At 57.1% G+C, this 21,935-nt stretch overlaps 1 protein-coding gene across 2 annotated transcripts; it reads right to left on the bottom strand.

The window, feature by feature from the left end:
- Positions 1–937: 937 nt before the first annotated feature.
- Positions 938–18,460, bottom strand: TRIM26 (tripartite motif containing 26). 2 transcript variants are annotated; one of them, XM_079781355.1, is made up of 9 exons: positions 18,332–18,460; positions 10,160–10,280; positions 9,578–10,069; positions 9,334–9,429; positions 8,016–8,246; positions 4,152–4,174; positions 3,425–3,540; positions 3,248–3,280; positions 938–2,828 (listed from the first exon to the last, which is right to left on the bottom strand). In XM_079781355.1, the coding sequence occupies exons 3-9, from the start codon at positions 10,013–10,015 to the stop codon at positions 2,143–2,145; spliced, it is 1,623 nt and encodes a 540-aa protein (XP_079637481.1). In that variant the 5' UTR covers positions 10,016–10,069; positions 10,160–10,280; positions 18,332–18,460; the 3' UTR covers positions 938–2,142. The 2 variants fall into 2 exon arrangements, with proteins under 2 accessions (XP_079637481.1, XP_079637482.1); XM_079781356.1 differs by lacking the exon at positions 10,160–10,280 and having other exon boundaries at positions 18,332–18,438.
- Positions 18,461–21,935: the final 3,475 nt, after the last annotated feature.

The following is a 21,935-nucleotide window of genomic DNA, read 5'->3' as shown; positions in this document are numbered from 1 at the left end:
TTCCATAAACAAAAGATTAGATTAATAGAGCACTTTAGAGAGCAATCCACATCAATCAACAAAATAAATTTAAATATTCAAGAATATGCTAGTAATTTGTCTACCAGGATTCAAATGTGAATTAATGGGCCTTCTATTTTTTTTAAATATATATATATATATATATATATATATATATATATATATATATATTTTTTTTTTTTTTTTTTTTTTTTTCAGAGAAGAAGGGAGAGGGAGAGTTAGAAACATCGATGAGAGAGAAACATCCATCAGCTGCCTCCTGCACAACCCCCACTGGGGATGTGCCCACAACCAAGGCACATGCCCTTGACTGGAATTGAACCTGGGACCCCTCAGTCTGCAGGCCGACGCTCTATCCACTGAGCCAAACCGGCCAGGGCAGATTAATGGGCCTTTTAATTGGTATACATGCCTCATTTCTAACAAATGACACATTTTGCATATATGTATTTAGAAGAGAAATAAAAAGGTAAAGCTTGAATAAGTCAGCAACGACAGTCCCGGCAGGAAGTGTGCTGTTTGAGCAGCGAGTCTCAGGCACACACGTGTGGCCCCTTCGCTCTCTCTGACATGGCAACGAGAAAAATTCAGAACAAAGAAATGGCCAGTCAGTTGAGGTCAGGCTGCAACTAGAATCCTTCGTGGCACTGCTTAGTCTCCATGGAAGGACCTGGGGGTGCTGGGGAAATAACACACTTCCCAGGGAGCCCCGTCCTGAGCACATGCTGGACCCGTTGGCTGGCCTGGGGCCCTGGGGTCTTTCCAGCCGTGACAGCGCGTGTGGAGGACAGATAGCAAAGCCCGAGTCCTGAAGGCTCCGGTGGAAGCTGAGCCCCTGCTGCCAACAGAACCTTTGTGGTCAGACAGAGAAGGCCCGGTGACATCTGAGTTGTAAGGAAACTCACTGGAACCCAGCTGTCCAACAAGGTTTTATTGAGCACCTACTGTGCGCAGCACTGCACTAGGTGCCATGAAGAATACAAGAGAAATACAAGAGATGGCGCCCGCCCTCCGAGAGCTTACAGAACTAGACAGAAGTCAGATGTGCGTGACAGAGGCAGCATGTGGCGTGGAGGGTGTGCTGGCGAAGGGGGCAGGGTGGTCCAGCGGTGGGGAGCAGCTGCTCAGGGCAGGACAGGCAGAGTGCCCGCCATGGAAGGGCAGCTGCGAGGTGATCTGGCTGGAGCAGGGAGCTTGTGGGCACTATGGGGCCTGGACAGAGGCTGGGACCAGGGCTGGGCCTGTGGGCAGATTTGCTTTAATTCCTCTCGTGACATATAGGCACGTGGGCCTGTGGACACCCACTGCCTGCTCTCCCCAGCCTGCGCCCGGAGGAGGGGGCGGGGCGGGAGCCAGCGCCCCACTGGAGAAGCTGGTGCAGCCCTGCGGCGGGGAGGCTCTGCTCGAGGGGATGTTCGCCCTGTGCTTCCAGATGGACCACGAAGAGCAAGACATCCTGGGTGTTTACAAACTCTCCTCACCAGGACCAACCCAGGTCACTTACTGATCACTGGTCACACTGTCATCCCAAAGCCAAGGTATGTGGACCACCCCCGAGACCCGTGGCTGCAGGAGCCCCACCTCCACCGTGGGGCCCGCACAGCCCTGGTCTCTGAAGAGCGTGGTCTCTGCCCTCGACACGAGACCGCCGCTGGGCGCCAGACCAATGCCAGCGAGGCCTCGCTGCCTTTCCTTCCGTCCATTTGCAGCCTTTTCCTAGATGTTTCCCTCTGCGTGGGAGCAGCTCTGTGAGTGGCAGGGAAGGCAGCAGAGTGGACGGGATGAGGGGAAGCTGTGGCATCTGGGCACAGCAGTGGCTGGGTGGGACAGTCCACCAGTCTTTCCCAAGGACATGTGGCACGGAATGCTACGCTGGGCAAGAAAGTGCTGCCTGGCCTCTTACTCCGCAAAGACAGTGCCGGGCTGGGTCAAAGGCCACGGGAGGGGTGAGGAGGGGGAAGGGCCAGGCCGGAAGTGTGCACAGGACCCAGGAGGCGGGGAAGAGGCGCCCTGCAGTGTGGTGGCGCAGCAGAGGCCGTGGGGTCCCTCCTCTCCCTCCTTCCGCCTTCAGTCCTGGAACTCCAGGAGACCGCGGGGTGGGCCAGGGCAGGCAGCAGGGGCTCAGGGTCTCAGCAGGAGGCGTGTTCCAGGCCATTTGAGCCACAGGAAGGGGACCAGGCGCCGGGTGAAGGTGGCCGTGAAGGTGTGAAGCAGCTCCTGCGACTCGGCATTGGTGAAAGTCACGGTGCCCCCTTCGTAATCCAGGGCGATGCCCACTCTCCGGGGCCGCGCTGCCGGGAAGAGCTCGGCCTCAGGGTCCGTGTTGGCCCAGATGCCCGCGGAGGAGAGGCGCAGCGCCCACACCCCGTCCTCCGGCCGCAGGGAGAGGTCTCCCTTCCTCTTCACAGAGTCTCTGGCCACGCCCACCATGCAGCTTTCCAGAACTTCCTCCTCTTCTTCTTCCTCCTCTTCTTCCTCTTCGTCCCCCAATGATTCCTCGTCCTCATCTGTTTCCCAGTTGTCGTATCCATCTCCATAGCCAGCCTCCTCTTCCTCCTCCTCTTCCCCCTCTTCCTCCTCGTCCCCGTCCTCTTCATCCTCGGACCAGCCCTCCCTCTCCACCTCCACTTCCCAGTAGACCCTGCCCCAGGTGAAGCCCTTGCTGCCCAGCACCCCGGGCTCACAGTCAAACCGCTGGGAGTGCTGGTAAGCGCAGTGGTACAGGCCGCTGTTGTAGGTCACACACTTGCAGTCCTTGGACAGCAGCAGGAACCCGCTGGCTGACTGCGGGTCCAAGGTGACACTCACTGTGGGAACAAAGGAGGAGGCAACAGGGTCACAGTGGGCCCAGAGGGCCACGCGTCTCCATGGTGTCCATGGCAGGGCTGCCACACTGCACCACCCCAGGGGCCAGTCACACCGTGTCCCACACGCAGGGCACGCCCTGGCCTAGGCTGCCCTCCCAGTGGGCTCTGAATACGGAAGCATGTGATCAGGCCGGTGAGAGGAAACTGAGTCAGGGAAGGGACTGGCGACAGGCCCTGTGAGGCTGGAAAACCCAGACACGGGCACGGGGCAGGGAAGGCCAGACGTGTCGTGGAGCCGCCCCTGCAGCGGAGGGCAGACAGTGGTCAGAGAGGAAGTGGGGCTTGAGCTCTGCCGCTGGGAGATTCTCCCTGTGGCCTGAGGGGACTCCTGGCGGGGGCACCACCTGCTGGACACTCACCCGTCTTATATTCCAAGTCTCTCAGCAGCTTCCCTGCGGAGAAGAGAAGGACAGCGATGGCCCGCAGGCCCAGCACTGCGCTCACTGCTCCTCGACCGCAGCCTCGGAGCCCCGAGAGCGGGCCTCCCCGAGTCCAGCCCAGCCCCTGCTCCCGCCCCAGGCGCTCCCCAGCCTTACCCTGGAATTCTCGCAGGCCTCGCTGCAGAGACGCGAGTTTATCTGAGAATTCTCCTGTCCTTTTCTTCACCACCCGAGCAATGGGTTTCCCGAGCCAGAACTTCTTCCGTGGGTACCTGAGGAGAGGAGATGTAACCTCAGCTGCTCTTGCATTCCTCTCAACCAGGGGTCCTCAAACTTTTTAAACAGGGGGCCAGTTCACTGTCCCTCAGACCGTTGGAGGGCCGGACTAGAGTTTAAAAAAAACTATGAACAAATTCCTATGCACACTGCACATATCTTATTTTGAAGTAAAAAAACAAAATGGCAAAAACACCCGCATGTGGCCCGCGGGCCGTAGTTTGAGGACGCCTGCTCTCAACCCTCAGAACAAGCCTGAAGGGGAGGAACCAGATCCCCCCGCAGACAGGAACAGGCCAGAGACAGAGCTGCGAGTGTCAGCAGACTCAACCACAGGGCCCTTCAGCTCCCCTCGCCACCTCTCCCCTCGCCACCTGACCGTCCCAGACAAGGAGAGCAGGCCGAGGGGGCGCCACAGAGAGCTTGCTCTGTGGACAGCGAGACTCAGGTTCAGGTGGTTCTTGCTTCCAGGAGGAACCATGGGTGTGGGCACCTTCGGTACCGTTTCACTCCCCATTCATTCAAATGGCTCTGGGTCAAGGGAAAGGGGGAGCGGGGTACGGGCACAGGCAGGGCGAGGCACACTCCAGCGAAGAAGCTCTGTTACCTGCTCAAGAAGTCCCTGGTGTCCTGGAAGGGAAGAAAGCACGGGATCAGCGACCGGACCTCACTCACCTGCGCCAGCGCGTCACAGACGGACGCGGGCCCTTCCTTACGGGGTTCTGGTGGAGTACTGGGTAAAAGGGAAACAAAATAATGAGAGCAACTGGGGCGGCCGGGTATGGTGCAGCAGGGCAGGGCCGGCTTCCCTGCGGTGACAGCACCATGCAGACTGGAAGAGGGAGGTGCTGGCCAGGTGGAGGTCGGAAGGTGGGAAGGGACAGTGAGGGAGGCAGGGCAGGCCATGCAGGCGGAACAGGAACAGCAGAGAGTTTAAACTTCGTTCCACGGACAGCAATACACCACGCTGGGTTTCAGGAAGGGGAGCTTTCATGTGGCTGTGACTCCAGGATCCATTCTCCCCTTCTTCCTTTTAATGACAGAACCCAGCAAAAAACTCCATTTCCCATAGTCCCTTGTAACCAGGTCTGGTCATGAAACTAAGCTCCAGCCATGAGAGTAAAGGGAAGCAATGACTACAACTTTGGGTCACGTCCTTTCCAAAAAGGAAGTTGCTTTCTGCTTCCGCTTTCCCTTGGCCGACTCTGCATCTCTAGGTGGCGAGCCCCACTTTGACAACCAGCTGAGGACAGGTCCCTGGAAGTGAGTGGAGCCAGAGGAAGTCGCCAGCTCTGAGGAGCTCACAGCCCCCGACAGCCCAGGCCCCCCACACGGAACGGCTCCTGAGAGACAGAGACGAACGACCTTGCTTAGTCTAGTCCCGGCACTGGAGTGTGGCACAGCCGTGGCCAGAGCCCCCGCCACCCACCGCGTGGCCGTCCTGAGCACGGCCGAGGAAGGCCGCGTGGACTTGGGGGCCGCCTGGAGGCTGCTGCTGTGGACCAGGGGGAGATGGCAATGGGTCGGAGCCTCCGCGGCAGGGGAGACAGGGGCCCAGGCCAACCGGCACGACGGGCGGGCCGTGGCTGGAGGAGGGAGTCCGGGCTGCCGTGGTGACAGAGAGAGGGTGGAAGGTGAGGGTTCTTGTGAGGTGCTGGTTATTTCCCTTGTGAGTCTAGAGCCTCAGCAGCAGTCTACATTACGTTTGCCTTCATTTCACTCATTCACAAATCCTAACGCCTCCTACATGCCAGCCCTGCTCTAGCAGCCTGGGTACAGCAGTGAAAGAGCTGCCATCTCCCCCCGTTAGAGCGGACCTGCAGGGAGAGACCAGCGGTCACCACCACCAAGCTTTACGTTACGGGATCACCGGAGGCGTGCCAGGGAGCGCGGGCAGGAGGAAGAGCGGAGCGGAGGGGCCTGGGAGGGCAGAGGTGGGGGACCAAACGCATGGGCGGTTGTGGCTGCTGCTCGGGAGGCAGCGGGTCTGCTGCAGGGGAGGACACGAAAGAGGTCAGAGCTACACCTGTCCTCACCGGGAAGCAGCTGCCAGACCGCGCTGCGTTTCTGGCCAATCCTTCCTCAAAGCAGGAAGTCCAAGCAGCTGGAGGGCTGGGCAGCAAGTCTGAGGCAGTGAGTGCCAAGTCTGCAAAGGGATGTGGTGCAAAAGGGCCAAGCGATGGGCAGTGGGAGCCGCTCAAGGGGTAAAGGTGCTGAGTGGCCGCAGAGGGTGGGACCGGACAGCAGTGCAGGAACCCTCCTCCCCAAGGACAGAGGGGACCTGGGGGTGCAGGCCGCCTGCAGCCACGCACAGGCCTCGCACGATAGGTGGGGAGGCAGGCAGGGCGCGGCCCGCCCGGCTGAGCACAGGCCTGGGTGCTGACGAGAGCATCGCAAAGGGCTCTTCCCGGGCAAGGAAGGCAACCCGCAGTGGGCACCACAGAGATCTGCCCAGGGCTGGACGAGAGGACGTCCGTGCCTTCCGGCCACTCCTCTCCCTTTCCCCTTTAGCACCGTCATGAGGTCCCAGTCCAGAGACCTTCCTTTCCTTTTCTGTCCCCTGGTCAAAAGCCTGTTGTGCACCGTTAGCCTGCTGCTTCCTGTCACCCACGTGTCCCTAGCAGACCTGTGCACCAGCTCCCGTTCTGCAGCACCTCCGGCTTCCTGCCCACTGGCGGTCAGATAACCCTGGGAAGTATGACAACTAAGGGGTGGCTGACCAGCAAAATCTAAACAAACACAGACAACACCCAGCGGTCTATTTCCTGCACCGGCTTGAAGCAGACACCCAACTCTCTCCCTGCCCCAACCCCAGGCAAGGCTTCAATCGGAGGCTCTTGGGGGCCCTGAAGGCTGGGCCTCCGCTGTCCTCACAGCTCCTGTGGGTGAAGTGGTGAGCACCCCCAGGGCACACGCAACTGCAAGGTCGTCCCGCCAGCACCCAGCGCCCTCTGCTCCATGCACAGTGCACGGGCCAGTGGTGGCCGTGGGGAAGGAAGGATGCTCATCCCTGAAGGGGAAGGAGAAGACACGGGGAGGGGAGAGGCAGCAAGTGACCCAGCCAGAGTCTGAGAGCAATTTGAGGCAACAGAATGTCTGTAGGGAAGGGCGGAGCCAGAGACACACACTGGTTACAGGAGAGAAAAGCACGAGAGCACAGGGGCCGGGATGAGGCACCGGGCGGGAGCGCTCTGGCCCTCAGCGGCTGCACAGGACGAAAGCCCTGCCAGTCCCGATCCTGCATTCACGAGGACAGACAGGGCGAAGCCTCTGCCGCCCAGGTCCGTGATGGCCCAGACGCCGAGAATGTGCCCTGCCCTCTCCGCCAGCTACCGGCTTGCCTGCCGCTGGCCTGGAGCAGCATCTCCGAGGCCAACACAGGCCCAGCCACCCCAACCACGCAAGGGGAGGGACCGCCACATCGGCCTCCCTAGGCCACGAGAGTAAAGGGAGGGGCGAGCCCCCCTCCCTCCCCCACCTGCAGGACCGACTCCTCTGGGAGGCTCGGACTCTGGACTTGTGGAGCCATTTCAGTTTGGCCACATGTCTGTCCTCCAGTCCAGGCCTCCTCCTTTCTCAGCATCAGGAAGCATTCCAGAGGCAACTCACCTGTGTCCATCTCTGCCCTGCAGTGGCTCCGAGTCCCAGAGAAAAACTCGCCTACACTGACCCTCCGGCCCTCTCTGCCACCCCCTCCCGCCCCAGCTTTCACAGCTTCAGCTCCAGAGCCACAAAGAGCTTCCATGGACGAGTCTCTGCCAGGGTGTGAGACTTGTTGGAAGACAGGCTCATGATGCTAGTGATGAGGATAGAAGAGACCAATGAAAATACTAGTAACCTTCCCCTCCATCTCAGTATCTTTAAACTTCGCAGGAAATTTACTTTTTAAAGTGACACCATGCCAGCCATCGCATGCTGGAGGCTAATTCCAGCAGGTCATAATTATGCAAGAAGTTCATCAGAAGACTGATGAACCTTGGGGCTTTAGCAGGGCTGAAGATCTGCATGTTATTGCCTGCTGCCAGACAGCTAAGGGCAGATCCCCTAACCTGATAATCCTTTATTGTTTACCAAACCTTACCTTTGATATGTACATCTTCTTTGCTACAGGGCAAAATGTGTTAATAAAAAGCCAGGGGTCCGGAGATTCGGAGAGCTTAGTCACTAGAACTAAGTTTCCGTCTGTCCCTCCAAAATGCCTCCCAAATTCATATTTCTTGTCTAGTCTCTTCATCCATTTATCACAGCCCCTTCTCCAGATTCCTGAGCCCTGGCAGATGCCGAGAAAGACCCTGGCAATCGCACTTTATGCTCAAGCAACCACTGGAAGGAGTGGGCAGAGCAGGGTTACCAGCCCATGTTTCAGAGAAGAAAGCCAAGGCCCCCAAGGTCCTGCAAGCCCGTAGCAGGACAGGGCCTGCCGCCCTGTGCCCAGCCCTGGTGCCCGGCCCTGCCCCGGAAGGCTTCTCACCTGCATGAGCTCTGCGGCCGGCTGCTGGGCCTTGCCCTCCAGCTCGGAGATGAGCAGCGCCAGCCGGGCCAGCTCCCCGCTGCCCCTGGCCTGGCACTTCTCCCTGCCCTCGGCGAGCTCCTGCTCCAGCCTGGCCAGCTGGTCCAGCAGGTGCTGCTCCCGCTCCCGAAGGAACTGGTGGCCCTGCGCAAACTCGGCCACGACGTGCTGCCTCTGCTCCCGGAGCTTCTGCTGCGGGGTGGGAAGGGCAAGGGTGACGCCTCTGCCTGGCGGTGGAAGATCCCTGCAGGATCTAGTGTAAGCGGCGCCAGGCGGCTCTTCTCCCACCCACGAATCCCAAGCTCAGGCTGGGGGCCTTTCGCGCATCCCTGGGCCAACCTCCCTCCTCAGAGAAGTCAGTCAGTCACAGAGCAGTCCACCAAGGCGCTGCAGGCCCGTAGCAGGACCTGGGGACTGGAACTCTGCCTGCCTGCTACCTGCCTGCCTGCTCAGCCTGTTACCGGTTCCCGGGCCTCCTGAACACTAGTCTCTGCCGCCACCTCTTCCAGGAAGCTCGCTGACTGCTCTCCTCCAAGCCGACCAACCCTCGCTCCAGCACCGGACCCTGCACGCAGGGCCACACCAGTGACCTCAGCGAGTCTGTGCTCAGGGACCATGACCTTGCCTGCCCCCGAATCTCACTGCAAGTCCAGGCGGGGATCTGGTCAGTGTCCTTGTGCCCGCTGACTGAGGGTGGGCTGCATCCACACACACCAGGGCCTGGAGGTGCTCCTTGAACTTGAGGTGTGTCTCCTGCCTCACTCTCTCCCTCTCCCGGGGCCCAGGGGCTCACGGCAGGCTTGGCCCCAACATCTCTGCAATGCCCACTTCCCACAGAAAACTGGAGCCCGCCTCTCAGTTGTCCTCCTGACGCCATGTCTACCGAAGCGCACAGGTGCTGCCTGTCGCAGGGGCGCCCACCGGCACCCTCAGCCCGCCCTCCTCCTAGTCCCGGGCCAGGGCCCTGCTTCCAGCCCGCTGGCCCCACTGCCGCAGCAACTCCGTCTCTCCTCTGAAAGGGAGAGCAGAGCCCGCCTTCCGTGGTCCCCGCACCCTGGCTCCCCTCACAGAAGAGCAGCAGCGGCCAGAGGTGGCCCACAGCTGAGGTGAGTCACAGAGGAGGAGGGACCTTAGCTGACATCTAGGCAACCCCCTCAGACCAGGAAGCAGGCTAAGGCCAGAGCTGCTGGGCAGGCTGGCCTGCTCCTGTGCTCCTGGACCAGCCCAGAGCACCCGCTGCCAGGCCACGGCCTCAGGCTTCCCTCACAGCCTCACTTACCAGCGCAGCCAGGATATCAGCTTCTCCCTTCGCCTGGCAGCCCTGAATTTTGTCTCTGTCTCTCCTTAGAATACTCAGGTGGTTCAGGATTTTTTCCTGCAGAAAGACAAGCAGTGGGGACAGATGGACGTTCTGGGCCGGGGCAGCGGGGTGGACTCAGGCCGAGCCCCGGGCCGGCGAAGCCTGCAGCGGCTGTGGGCCAGGCCGGCCTCCAGGCGGGCAGTGCCATGCGGCGAGGGCTTACCCTGTGGGGCTGGGCGGCCTTCTCCAGCAGCACAGCCACGTGGGGCCTGTGCTCCCGGGACTCCCGGCACAGCACGCACAGGAGCTGCCCGTCGTCCTCGCAGTAATAGTGCAGCTTCTCCCGGTGCCGCACGCACAGCCTCGCGTCCTGCTGCTCCCGGGCTGCGTCCCCCGGCGGCCTGCCCTTGTCCACCTTCAGCCGTTCGATGTTCTCCACCAGGCTGGCCAGCTGCCACACGGGGCGGGTGTTCTCCTTCTTAAAAGGCTTCTTGCAGAGCGGGCAGACGGGGCGGCCCCCGGAGGCAGGGCGGATGTCGGCGGTGCAGCTGCGGCAGAAGACGTGGCCACAGTCGATGGTCACCGGGTCCCGCAAGTAATCCAGGCAGATGGAGCAGGTCACCTCCTCCTCCAGGCTGCGCAGCGGCGCGGCCGTGGCCATGCTGTCCTTGGTCCTGGCTCAGAGGGCCTCTGCTCCCGGGTGGGGCTCCTGCTCCTTGGAGACCAGACATGGAGTCAAGAGCTGACCCAGCAGAGGGCGGAGCGGGCAGCCCGCACAGGGCCGCCCAGCAAGCAGCAGACTTACCAGCTCCCACAGGCGCACCAGACAGCAGCGTGAGAGCAGCTGAGCACGGGAGGACTTCAGTCCGTTTACCTTTGCCGCCTGGCCCACTTCCTGACCGGACAGCTGCCTGCTGCCCCTGACTCTGTGGACAAGAGAGAACTCTTCTAGAACTCTGAGCCTGTGTAGCCACCCATAAAGTGGGGGGTGAAACTTACCTTCCAGGTTTCCCGAGTGGGCTGGGTGAAAGCATTATGCTGTAAGTCCTGACCGTGAGACCACACACAGAAAGGAGGCTGGGAGAGAATGCAGACCCTGGCTCCAAGCCCAGCAGTGTTCCAAGCTCGAGGCAGAGCGAGACGGAAAGTGGCAGCGAGAGAGGAAGCGCTCGAGGGGCAGGGCGGGAACTTGCTCTGCTGTGAACCCCGGCCGCACTGAGCAGTCCACAGAGCGCCGCAGGGGGCACACGGGCCACTGCGAGGCTGGAGCGAGCGCACGTGCGGGCAGTCAATGCCATCAGGACTGTGTCCGCTGAAAGTCCATCGCAACAGAGCCCAGTGGCCCTCATGCCCTTTCATGCAGGGACAGGATTGAGCTAGAAATGACCCCAGGCTCTAAGACCCAAAGGAAAAACAAAGCATGGATGTAATGTCCACTTCATGAGGACCTAAGTGGGACATCAGCGCTCCGTGTAGTGAGTGCCGGCCAGGCGGGGGACCGGCACGCTGCCAGCAGGGCTGCTGCACGCTCCCCTCGGAGGGACGCAACGGGGTGAAAAACAGGGACACACAAAGCTCCAAGGAAGGGGCGGGGTTGATAACTTAACGGCAAACGAGGCAATAAAATGTTTAGGGCAATAAGGGTAGCCAAGTCATAGGCAGGGCCTGGCCAGCTCCCTGGCTGCCTGCTGGGGACGAGCTGTCGAGAGGAGGGTCCTGGGCTGGGAGTCCCTTGCCGGCACCCCGTGGGGGGCTCCGAGGTGAAAGGCGGAGGCCATTTCCTTTGCTCTGCTGGGACTGGCACTTCCTTCTGCTGCAGTTTCCGGAAGGATGAGAGGACTGTGAAGATCAGCCAGTGCCCACCAGCCTGCCAGCCGGGCACCGCCCTCGCGAGAACAGCCTCCTCCACCCGGGCATGCGGGCTCGGAGGCAGCTTTAAAGCCCAGAAACCGTATGGACACAATGCCACACGTATTCAGAAAATAAAAGTCTAGGGGTCACAGAAGAAGAGTGGCGAGTAAGTGCAGGAGGGGTAGCAGATTAGAAAAACATCCTCATGATGACAGGATCTTTCCTGGATGCTAAAGCCATGAGGTGCTGGGGGACAGGATAGTCCCATGGAGCCCAAGTACCTGCCACTGGGTTAGTGCTTCCTAATGCGCCTTGATAAAGGCGACCTGCGATCACCTCAACCACGCCCTCGCTGAGGGATGAGCGTCACACACTCCCTGTAGGACTACCCTGTGGCGCCTATGACTGACACGTTACCTTGCAAGTAGTCCTGCCACAAATGTTTGACCTAAATGAACTGAATCAGGCCTTTAGACCTAACTTCCAGTTGACAGAAGACCTGAGGGAAAGAGGAATGAGCTAAACACATCATGAGCAAACAATCAGCCGAGTCCAAAAGATAGGACATTCCACACAAAAACTGGCCTGCTCTTCTATTTACTTACTAGAGGCCCAGTGCACAAAATTCATGCACTGGTAGGGTCCCTAGCAGCTGCGGAAGGGCGGGGGGTGGGGGGGTGGGCAGGGCCTCCCTCCCTTCCCCTGGCCAGCCCTGCCCCCTGGTCGAACTCCTGGACGAACTCCTGGTCGAGGGGACAATTTGCATACTATGCTTTTATTATATAGAATCCATTTTTAAAGATTTTTTAGAGAGAGAGCAAGGGAGAGGGAGAGACATTGATGTGAGAGTGTAACATCGATCAGCTGCCTCCTGCACGCCCCCTACTGGGGATCAAGCCCTCAACCTAGGCATGTGCCCTGACCAGAAATGGAACCGTGACCTCCTGGTTCATGGGTTGATGCTCAACCACTGAGCCACACAAGCCAGGCGTCTCCTGTTTTGTTTTGTTGTTTTTTAAAGAGGCATAAAAATAGTTTTGGGACAACTAAGGAAATTTGACAAAGGACTAGGTGTTGAATCATATTATGAAGTTATGTTAATTTTTAAAATGGTATTTACTGAGGCTGGGAGAATGTCCATATTTTAGGCAGTGCTTAGGGCTGCATAACTACGACTTCCTTTTAAACGATTCCACAATAACAGAAGTTAGGAAAACCTTCTGAGGAGAGGGCCAGCTTTCCATCCGGGTCTGCGGGACCAGATGTTCAAAACCACGAATGGAGAAGCCAGGGTGCTCATCACCGTGGAGCATCAAGGCCCACGTGCCGAAGCGTGTGGATCAGAGGAACTGAAGACAAAACTGCCCGTCCAGGACCATCCGTCTGAGAGCGTGACAACCAGACAAGGGAGACAAACGCTCACGTCCATCGCTGGGCTGCACGCTCCCCAGCCCAGTACAGCGTGCACCGGAAGGCAGCTCAGTGCATCGCTGGGCCCGCGTTAGACCAGGTGTCAATCTGTGGGGGGACCATCCCGGTTCAGCCGTGGGCTCTGCAGCGCAATGGCCAGGTGACTAACAACTGCTTGGAGACAGCACTTATTAGGACCCACCGTACAGCCATTTTTTACATCTCGTCACCAGCGTTCAGGATACTCTTCTAAGGACCCTGAGGAGCGGCAGGGCAAGCACCTTGCCGGAGGGCGCATGGCTAGGAAGCTGTCCCGCACAGCGATCCAGGACTGTGCCCCACCCAGGCGAACTGTGACAGGAGCCTTGCTAGCAGCTCCTCTGGCCGGAAGCTCGGCTGAGGCACCTACATGGAAGGGCTTTACGGGCTGCAGTGCTGGCCACCGGGAGGGGCACGTGCTACTGCTGCCTCTGGCCCCGAGCGCCTCGTCTTACAGCACAGGAAGCAGGTGGAGCACAGCTGCTCACCCCACGCCCAGTCCTTCCAGGCCCAATGCAAACTGACCCGCTCCAAACCTCCCCACGCCGGAAAGAACTCAGCGAGGACCTGGCACACCCCCTCCCTTCACCCAAATGAGAGTTCTGAAACCCGACTGCAGGGCAGGTCTTCTGTCCCCTCAATACGCCAGAAGCTGGCTGCGACTCGCCAGAACCAGGAAGAACTGGAGGCACCCCACCTTTCTGAGTTCCCATCCCTGCAGCCACCCCTCCCCAGACTCCCTCGGTCTCATAACCACCTCCTGGCACCTGTCCTCATGCGTCAGCAGACGGTGAGGGGACTGTGTGATTTCCTGCAGCACAGTGTAGGGTGTGGGTGTCATGCGTAACTGTGGCTGAGACACTGTGAGCTGCCAGCCAGCTGAGGGAGGCACTGCCAGGAATGCCCACACCTCTGGGCAGACACCTGCACTCCCACCACCCATTGCCGAGGGAGAGGAAGGGAACTCAGGCCCCGTGCTTCCTAACAGCTGTCAACCTCTGCCCTAACAGGTGCTAAACTCCCCCTCAACTTCCTGTGGCTTCTGCCACCCCACACGTTCCCGCCTGCCGCCTGCCGCCTCGGGCTCCTACTGCCACAGGAGGAACCCAGAAGACACTGAACCCCGACGTGGACTTCAAGGCCCGGAGCGGTGAGCGGAGGGGCCTGCACTGGCATCCAGCCTCCAGCCCGAGGCTCCAAACAAGATCCCCGTCTTCCTTGCAATTCCAAAGTCCTTGGCCGAGAGCTCCATGCCCTGTGGGAACCCCACCATTCATCCAGCAGGTTACTAGGCGTGTCCCGGGCGCCTATCAATATGGCCAAGTCCCGGCCTCCCAGGGCTTAAATCGAGGGACACAATTGAGTGAACTTTCTTTAGAAGCTGAAACCAGAGCTACCTGTGGGGGTTATGCATCGCTCAAGGGTCCCCGAGGTACTGAAGCCTGTCTCCCTTGCTGAGTGCCTCTAGTCCCTCAAACAGACCCTGTGTCAAAACGCAAGGGTGCTCGCGGAGCCACCTGCTTCACGCCTCTCCTGGCGTCAGGTGCTCCCGGGACAGGCCAATCTCCGGCCCCCGCCCTGCGAGGCCCCAGGTCCTCCGGGCCAGTCTTGTCTCCAGGCTCATTTCCTGTCACTTCCCACCTCAGACGCCACCCCACGGCCAAGGCAGACCCCTCTAAGCCTCACGATGCGCCACCCTCTTTCCTGCCCAGCCCTTCGAGCCCCTGCAAGTGTTACCCCTCTGCACAGAGCCCACTCCTTTTCCAGCTGAGGTCTCAGCTGGAAGCCACCTCCTCGGGCAAATCACGCTTGGCCCGGAGAAGCCGGACACACCCACACTGCACAGTGTACTTCTCTGCCATGGAGGGCTGACTGGCTTAATAGCAGCTTTTGCCAAACCTCAGAGACGGTCTGCCTCACCCCAGAACCCACGCGGGGCCTCAGAGGCCCCGGCTGAGGAAGTGGATGAAGCCGCACAGAGCGCCCGGAGCCTACGAGAGGCTTCCCGAGCCCCTGCGAGGTCTCAGCCATGTGTCCTTCTCTCCAGCAAGGCGACTTCTTCACCCTCCCTCAGCCAGCAAGAGCAGTCACCACCATCAGGGAGCCCAAGGTGGGACAGAGACCAGGAGAGGAGGGCCTGGCCGCATGGTGTTCCACGCGGCGACAACCGCTCTCCCCTCTCCCCTCTCTCCTGGTCTGACAGCTCTGCACGCAGAGCTTTCTCCGGCTTTGCGCGTCAGAGGAATGGAGTCACACTGCATTTTGGAGGGGGACTACCAGCATCGTGTTCGTGAGGTTCAGTCATGTGATTGTGAGCTGATCTTGTCCATTTTCATTGCTTTCTGCCTATAGAATTTTACTTCTGATACAGTCTATTTTGATGGCCGTCTGGGTTGTCTCCAGTTTGGGACAATTACAAACGCTGCTCATTTCTGCGCACACATCCTAGTGCACACAGGCCAGGAGAGGCAGCCTCATCGTCTGCACCAGCGCACGTTCCCACCAGCAGGCAAGCCGCACCCACACCTGCTGTGGTCAGCTTTTCAGTTTCTGCCAGCCTAGTGGGTGGAAAATAGAATCCCACTGTGTGTGTGTGTGTGTGTGTGTGTGTGTGTGTGTGAGAGAGAGAGAGTGAGAGAGAGAGAGAGAGAGAGAGAGAGAGATGAAAAAAGGAAAAGAAAAGAAGAAGAACCACACTAGAGAGGCCCAGTAAGAGGCAACAGGATCCTACAGCAGGTGCTCCTTAATCCAACTGGAAGTGCTCTAAGGGTTGTCTTTTGGGGAGAGGGTCCAGCCAGCTTGCATTCTTCCAACTCCTTCTGGGGGGTCCCTGCTGCAGGCGAGCTCGCCCTCAGCTCAGAGTGCAGCAAGAGGACCAGTCAAGACCCCTGGCCACAGTGCTGGCTTCAGGGATGAGAACACGACTTTCTACAGCCAGTCACAAGGAGACCTCGCCGAGACATGGGGGATTCTTGTGGTTTCTCGAGAACCCGCAAGAGCTGAGTCATGTGGTTAGAAGCTACTAGAGCAGTTTCTTGAGAATGAAACCCACCAGGAGGTGAAGTGAAAGGAACCAGGCCCACCAGTGAACCCCTGTATCGAGCTGTGCCTGGAGCTACCCTACCCTTGACCGTTCCCGCCACACGAACCAATAAATGCTTATGCCCACCTGGCTTGGCTTGTCTGTCATCTGAAAAGAAGGAAAAAAAGAATCCTGACTGAAATGCAGAGTTCTTGAAGGTTACTAGGCTGAAATACACAAAGAGCTGGTGCAGAAAGGTAAGCCTGTTTATCTAGACAGGTCTTGTAATAAGGCAAATCCAACTGGCAGTTCCCTCTCCGGCCCTCACCTGCCAGGCCAGGCCAGGCCAGGCCCCGGCCTGCTCTCAGCCCCGTGCCTTCCCCACAGCGCCTGGGCGTGGGTGAGGGAGCCAGGCAGTCTTCTCCCCCCAGCTGTCCTAGCCAATGCCCGAAGTGAGTCAGGGTTAGGACCAAGCCCCGCGACTCTGCTGTGCGGCCTGGGGCTAGATCTCCTGACGATCCTGGTCACAGTATCACCACGAGGAAGTGGGAGTCGGAGGGCGTACCCAGGCCTTTCAGGGGTGTGAAATAATAGAAAAGTAAGTTTTGGTCTCTGCTCCCGTTCCTGACACAGGGCTCCTGAAACCCTGGTCATTTCCTGGTGACAGGAGCAGTAGGAGCAGCTTTTATTCTATTGAGGCAACGCCGGGCAGACTGCTGGATGGGGCCTGCTCGCCCGGAAGACCGAGCCATGGATACAGCCTGGGATTCTCAGCCCCATCTCCCATATTCCAGAGGGGAGAGGGCTGGGAAGGGAGTTATAACTGATCACGCCTGTGTGAGGAAGCTCCACAAAATCCCAACGGTGCAGGATTCGGGGAGCCTCCAGGTGGGCGGACACGTCCACACAGGGAAGGTGGGCACACCCGACTCCACAGGGACAGTCGCTCCTGTGCTCTGAACCCTCCCAGACCTCGCCCTATGTAGCCCGTCATCTGGCTGCTCATCTGAGTTACCACATTCACGTTAATAAGTGTTGGACTGAGTTTTTCTATTACAACAGGACAAACCGAAATAAAATTTGGCAAGCAGCTGGCAGAGTTAATGTGCAACATCAAGCCACGGCTATGACTAGAGCACCCGGAGCACCGTACACAGCTCCGTCGTGCTGATGTGACAATCTGCTATCAGACAAGAGAGTAGCAGTTTATCACACTTAGTTTCTTCAAGATCATAAAAGCAGTAGTGAGCTCAACATCCATGGCTTACCGAGATTGAGTGGCACTAACCATTCATTCCCTGCAAGAAGGATCTAAGCCACCCGCTGGGAGTTACCATTTTTCATCAAATTTGATATCCAAGTCATTATTTAGTGTCACTAAAATCAATGTGATCAATGGTGTGTCGTAATTTGTCAAAATATTTCTTTCCATGCAGAACATGAACAACGGACGGCAGTCGTTTTGAATGTGGCATACCTCCTACAAAGTGCTGCAGGGAACCGAACACACGTCTCATCCTCTTACTCTCCTGCTTCAACACTCCGACGGAGGTCAAAGTGCACAGCAGAGCACACAGGCCCTGTGACCTGGCCCCCCTACATGTCCAGCTTGCAACCCGCTCACCACATGCAGTGACCAGGGCCATACCCAGGAACATAACCTTCTCCAGGCTCCACTCCCCACCCCTTGCCCTGCGCATGCTGCTCTCTCAGTCCTAGCTCCTGGGAAGGCCTGAATCAGATATGCCCCTCACCTGTGAGGCCCTGCCTTGAATAAGTTCAGACAGACAAATTTCCCATGCAAAAGAATCCCAAACACTGCGGGGAGTGTGTACCCTTGATATGATGTGATGACATGCAATCTATCTTTGGGGTCCTCCCATGAGTCCAATCTAAGGGAAAAAACAGCAGACAAGTTCCAGTAGAGGAGCATCCTACAATACACATGACCAGTATTCCTCAAAACTGGGGTTGTCAAAAACAAGGACCGCCTGGGACACGGCCACCCAAAGGGGGCGTGAGGCGGCGTGGGAGTCAGTGAGCTGGGGAGCCTGGAGCAGAAGCAGCAGGTAAAGACCAAGGACACCTGCCTGCCCGGCTGCTCAGCAACAGCGCCCAGGCAGGCCCGCCGCCGACAGACGGGGCAGGCGAGGCGGGAGGCGGCGCAAGGGCCACCAGGGCGCGGGCTGGGGCCAAAGTGAACCCGGAGGCTCGGCGGGGCGGCACGGGCCTTCGCGCACACGGGGGACGGTGCTCCCGCCAGCGGCAGTAGCTCAGATGCCGTGGCGGCAGAACGGGGATACCTGGGGATCGGAGGTGCTGGCCTCCCATGTGCTCCCCACTCGACGGCCAAAATCAGGGAGGACGTCAGCGGGAAATACTAGTGCTAATGGGCTGAAGGAGGACCCGTAGCTCCAAGTGCACGTGACTTAACCGGTTAATTCGGATAAAAAAAGGAAGGAAAACTTGACTTTGGTCATGGTGAGGGGCAGGCGGTCCGCTGGGCTCCAAGCAACCAGACCAGGGCCGCTTCCTTCCGTCCGGCGACGAGCCGGCTGGGCGCCCGCGGGGCCCGGGACTGCGAGGGGGGCCCCCGGGGCAGGGGAGGCGGCGGGGCGCGCGGGGCTGCATTCTTCATGCGACGCCCCCACTCACCGGAGCCTAGCTCGGGGCCGCGTCCTCGTCGCCGAGGGCCAGGCGGTCAGTTCCGGGTCGCGACCTTCCGCAAGCAGCCAGCGCGACCGCGCGTCCCGCCCCCACCCCGCTCCTCCGGGCGCTCCGCCGAGATTTCTCGCGTCCAGTGCCCGGATTGGCCCCCGCCCAACCCCGCCTGCCAATGGGAAGCTCAGGATCCCCTACGTCACTGATCACCGGGCAACTCCTCGGGCTGCGGGGAGGGGCAGCCCGAGAAAAGGAAACTGAAATCCGGCTTCCGCGCAGCCGCATCGGGCGCGCGGGGCGCGGGGCGCGGGAGCCGGCGCCCGCCCAGCCTCTGCGGGACCCGCGCGCCGGATCCGCCCCGCGGCCCAGCCCCACCCCGGCTCTCGCCCCTCCCGGTCAGAGTCTGGGTGCCTTGCGGCTAAGCTGCGCTCGCCCGGTGCCCCACGAAGTCGGACTCTGCCCTCACGCGGCCCAAATTGGCTTCCGGGAGCGGGCTGGATTTTACAAGCAAATATTCTCAGTGGACTATTTGCAAAAATTAGCTCATTTCTGAGTCGGCGGTGATAGGGAGGGCTTTACATAAAATACCCTTAAGCCAGGCACGCATTCCTGTCCCCACTCGGCAGACGGGAAGACAGGGTCCAACAGCCCGGGGCTGGGCCGGCTCAGCGGGCCGGTTCCCTCAGCGCTGCCTTCGGGGGTCACGGAGCGCCGGGAGCTGGCTCCCCGGTTCCCCGGCTCCCCGGGCAGCGTCCAGAGGTCCCCGCCGCCCCTGGCCAGGAAGCTGACCACAGCGAGCCCCTCGGCCGCCGGTCTGCCTTCGCTTCCAGCTCTGCCCGCAGCCGCGACAGCCGCCGGGTGGCCCCGTCCCGGACGGCGCGTTGCGATCCCCGCCCCGCAGCCAGCTGGCGGCTCGCTGGAAGGTTCTCGGTCAGCGAGTTCCCTGCCCCTGGGTCTGACGGAGACCCACGGGAGGGCACAGGTCGCCCGCCTCGCGCGGGGTAAGGTGATAGATAGCAGGTGTTGGGGGGGTTCTTGACAGGGCGAGCTCAGGGTCCTGCACCCTAAAATCTGCCGGCCTCCCCCCTCCCCACCGGGGCGAAGGCATTTGAAGTGACTAGTCAGTGCTCATGGCCTGAGGGTAGATATTCAGAATATCTCCGGGGCGGGATATCCAGGAGAAATCTAACCTGTCCGGTAGTGGTGTTAGGGGCAGAAATAGATTATTGCGGAGCAGCTATAATTATATTAACCACGCTCTGTCAACTGCTTAAGGAATGTGGTTTCTTGTTCAAATTAAAATCTTAATTTGTATTTGGAATCTAAAATCTGTAATAAGAAACGAAACCCCGCTGCCGAAACCACCTCTGGTGCGGAGAAATTCAAAGGTGGCAGGAGAGGGCAGGGCTATCCGCTCTCCAGCAATGAGATTAAAGTTTTGTTTAAAAATTATAGAAGAACTCGCTGGGAAATGCTAAATTTGGCAAAGATAAGCTTATGTGCTAGTAATTACTTCGGAAATCGAAAAAGGAAAAAATTTAAGATCTTTTATTAGCATGAAAAGAAATTTGGCCAGATCTGTTACTGAAAACTTTCCCCCAAAGCAAGCAGGATGTGGGAGACACGTGGCAACCCAATATGGACGCCCACTCTCCCATATGCTAATTTAAAGTCTCTTCTCGCCATGAAAAAGTTGTTTTTTTTTTAAATACACTTTATTGATGTTTTTACAGAGAGGAAGGGAAAGAGAGTTAGAAACATCAATGAGAGAGAAACTTCAATCAGCTGCCTCCTGGTGATGTGCCCGCAACCAAGGTACATGCCCTTGACTGGAATCGAACCTGGGACCCTTGAGTCCACAGGCCGACGCTCTATCCACTGAGCCAAACTGGTCAGGACCATGAAAAAGTTTTTAAAATTTAGAAATGTGTCTGGGATTTCTGTGCATGTGTAAAGGGAGAAAGTTTAGGACAAAATGCGCGCACAATCTGATTTTGGATTTTAATAAAGTCTTAAGCTGGACTTGACTCTTTACAAGGGCTACAGAAATGAAAAACCCGACTGGTTTTCTCCTAAGAAAAATGGCGGATTTGAACCAAAAAGATAAAATTCAGGCTAGGTTCAAGCTGTAACAGGATTGGCATTTCCATAATAAAGAGTAGTTTTTAAAATGCTAATGAAGCGTGTAAAAAAAAATTAACTTTAAGCCCTTCAAGAAAATGAGTAAATTGTCTGTTACAAAAATTGCCAAAGAAAATGCTTTAAAATAATTAGAATTGGATTTGAATTTCAAAGAAATTGTTGAAAAATAGAAAGATCTAAAGCAGCACGGGAAGGCTGGCTACGCCCTTGGTTATTGGAGGAAGAGGGGTGGTCACCCTTCCCCCAGCAGACAGGTAAACCAGTTCCCGCCAGGAGCCATCTTTAAGGAATGTGGCTAGTTTGAAATCAGGCTTCTCGGGACAAAGAATGTGTTAATTTGCATTTAAATGGCTACAAGTTTTCTAGCCGCCTTTCCCCGAGCAGAAAAAATTATGGTCCTTTTAAAAAGTCAAGCGGCTAGGCTGGGCCTGTTAATCAAATGATAAAAATTTGTTCAATAATCTGAATTTTCCTTATGAAAAAATCTAGAGGACAGAATTGAATCTATTGAATTATGTCTTGTGTCTTTGAAATTTATTCTTAAAAATATAAAGTGTTATTAATCTAGATATGCTAAATATTTGACTTGCCAGCTTTAAAAGTTTAAAGTTCAAATTAAATTGGGCGAGAGATGATTCTTGGAAAACTCCAAGGGCCCGGAGTAATTCAAGGAATTTGTACTCTTAAAGGAAATATTTTTGAAATTAAACCGATTTAATATACTTGAAATTGCATGGAAAGCTTTATCAAATAAAAATTAATAAATATATTTTACTTATAAATGTTATGAAGGGTTTGGCCTCTAAGGAGGGCAAAATATTTCTTAAAATCCAACAGCAAAATTTTAAGATGGAATTTAAAATAAAAGCCCATAGCCGCCTGCATTTTTAATTAGGCCGGAGGTGGGGCAACATTTTCACCTTGTGAATCAGACATAAACATTTACTAAATTTGCTTTGCTTTGCCTTTTCAAGAAAAGATACCTACTTAAATTACTTAAATAAATTAGCTTTTTTGCCAGGACCAGTTTGGCTCAGTGGATGGAGCGTCGGCCTGTGGACTGAAAGGTCCCGGGTTCGATTCCGGTCAGGGGCATGTACCTTGGTTGCGGGCACATCCCCAGTAGGGGGTGTGCAGGAGGCAGCTGATCGATGATTCTCTCTCGTCGATGTTTCTAACTCTCTATCCCTCTCTCTTCCTCTCTGTAAAAAAATCAATAAAATATATTTTTTAAAAAAATAAAAAAAATTAGCTTTTTAAAACATAATCAAGGTCTCATATAAATTAAGTTAAATGAAAAGCCAATATTTTTATAAACGATTAAATTCTAGTAAAGCCACCAGAAACAGCTAGTGAGATTTCTGTTTGTCTGCAATATAATTTTGACTATCTTTTAGAGATTTTGGTTTACTCTTCCCTTGTTTGTTGTGAGAATAAAGAAAAACATCTTTTCTGT

This window comes from Cnephaeus nilssonii, assembly GCF_951640355.1.
Source record: "Cnephaeus nilssonii genome assembly, chromosome: 9".
Classification (NCBI taxonomy): domain Eukaryota; kingdom Metazoa; phylum Chordata; class Mammalia; order Chiroptera; family Vespertilionidae; genus Cnephaeus; species Cnephaeus nilssonii.
The sequence above is the reverse complement of the archived record's forward strand: the minus strand, read 5'-3'. Positions and strand labels throughout refer to the sequence as shown.

What these genes read in the sequence shown, in the direction of transcription:
- TRIM26 (XM_079781355.1), bottom strand. Translation starts at nt 10,015, where the DNA reads ATGGCCACGGCCGCGCCGCTGCGCAGCCTGGAGGAGGAGGTGACCTGC. An exon ending in CTGATATCCTGGCTGCGCTG is followed by an intron (nt 8,247 to 9,333) that starts GTAAGTGAGGCT and finishes CCCACCCCGCAG; the next exon opens with CAGAAGCTCCGGGAGCAGAG. An exon ending in ACCAGGGACTTCTTGAGCAG is followed by an intron (nt 3,541 to 4,151) that starts GTAACAGAGCTT and finishes TCCTCTCCTCAG; the next exon opens with GTACCCACGGAAGAAGTTCT.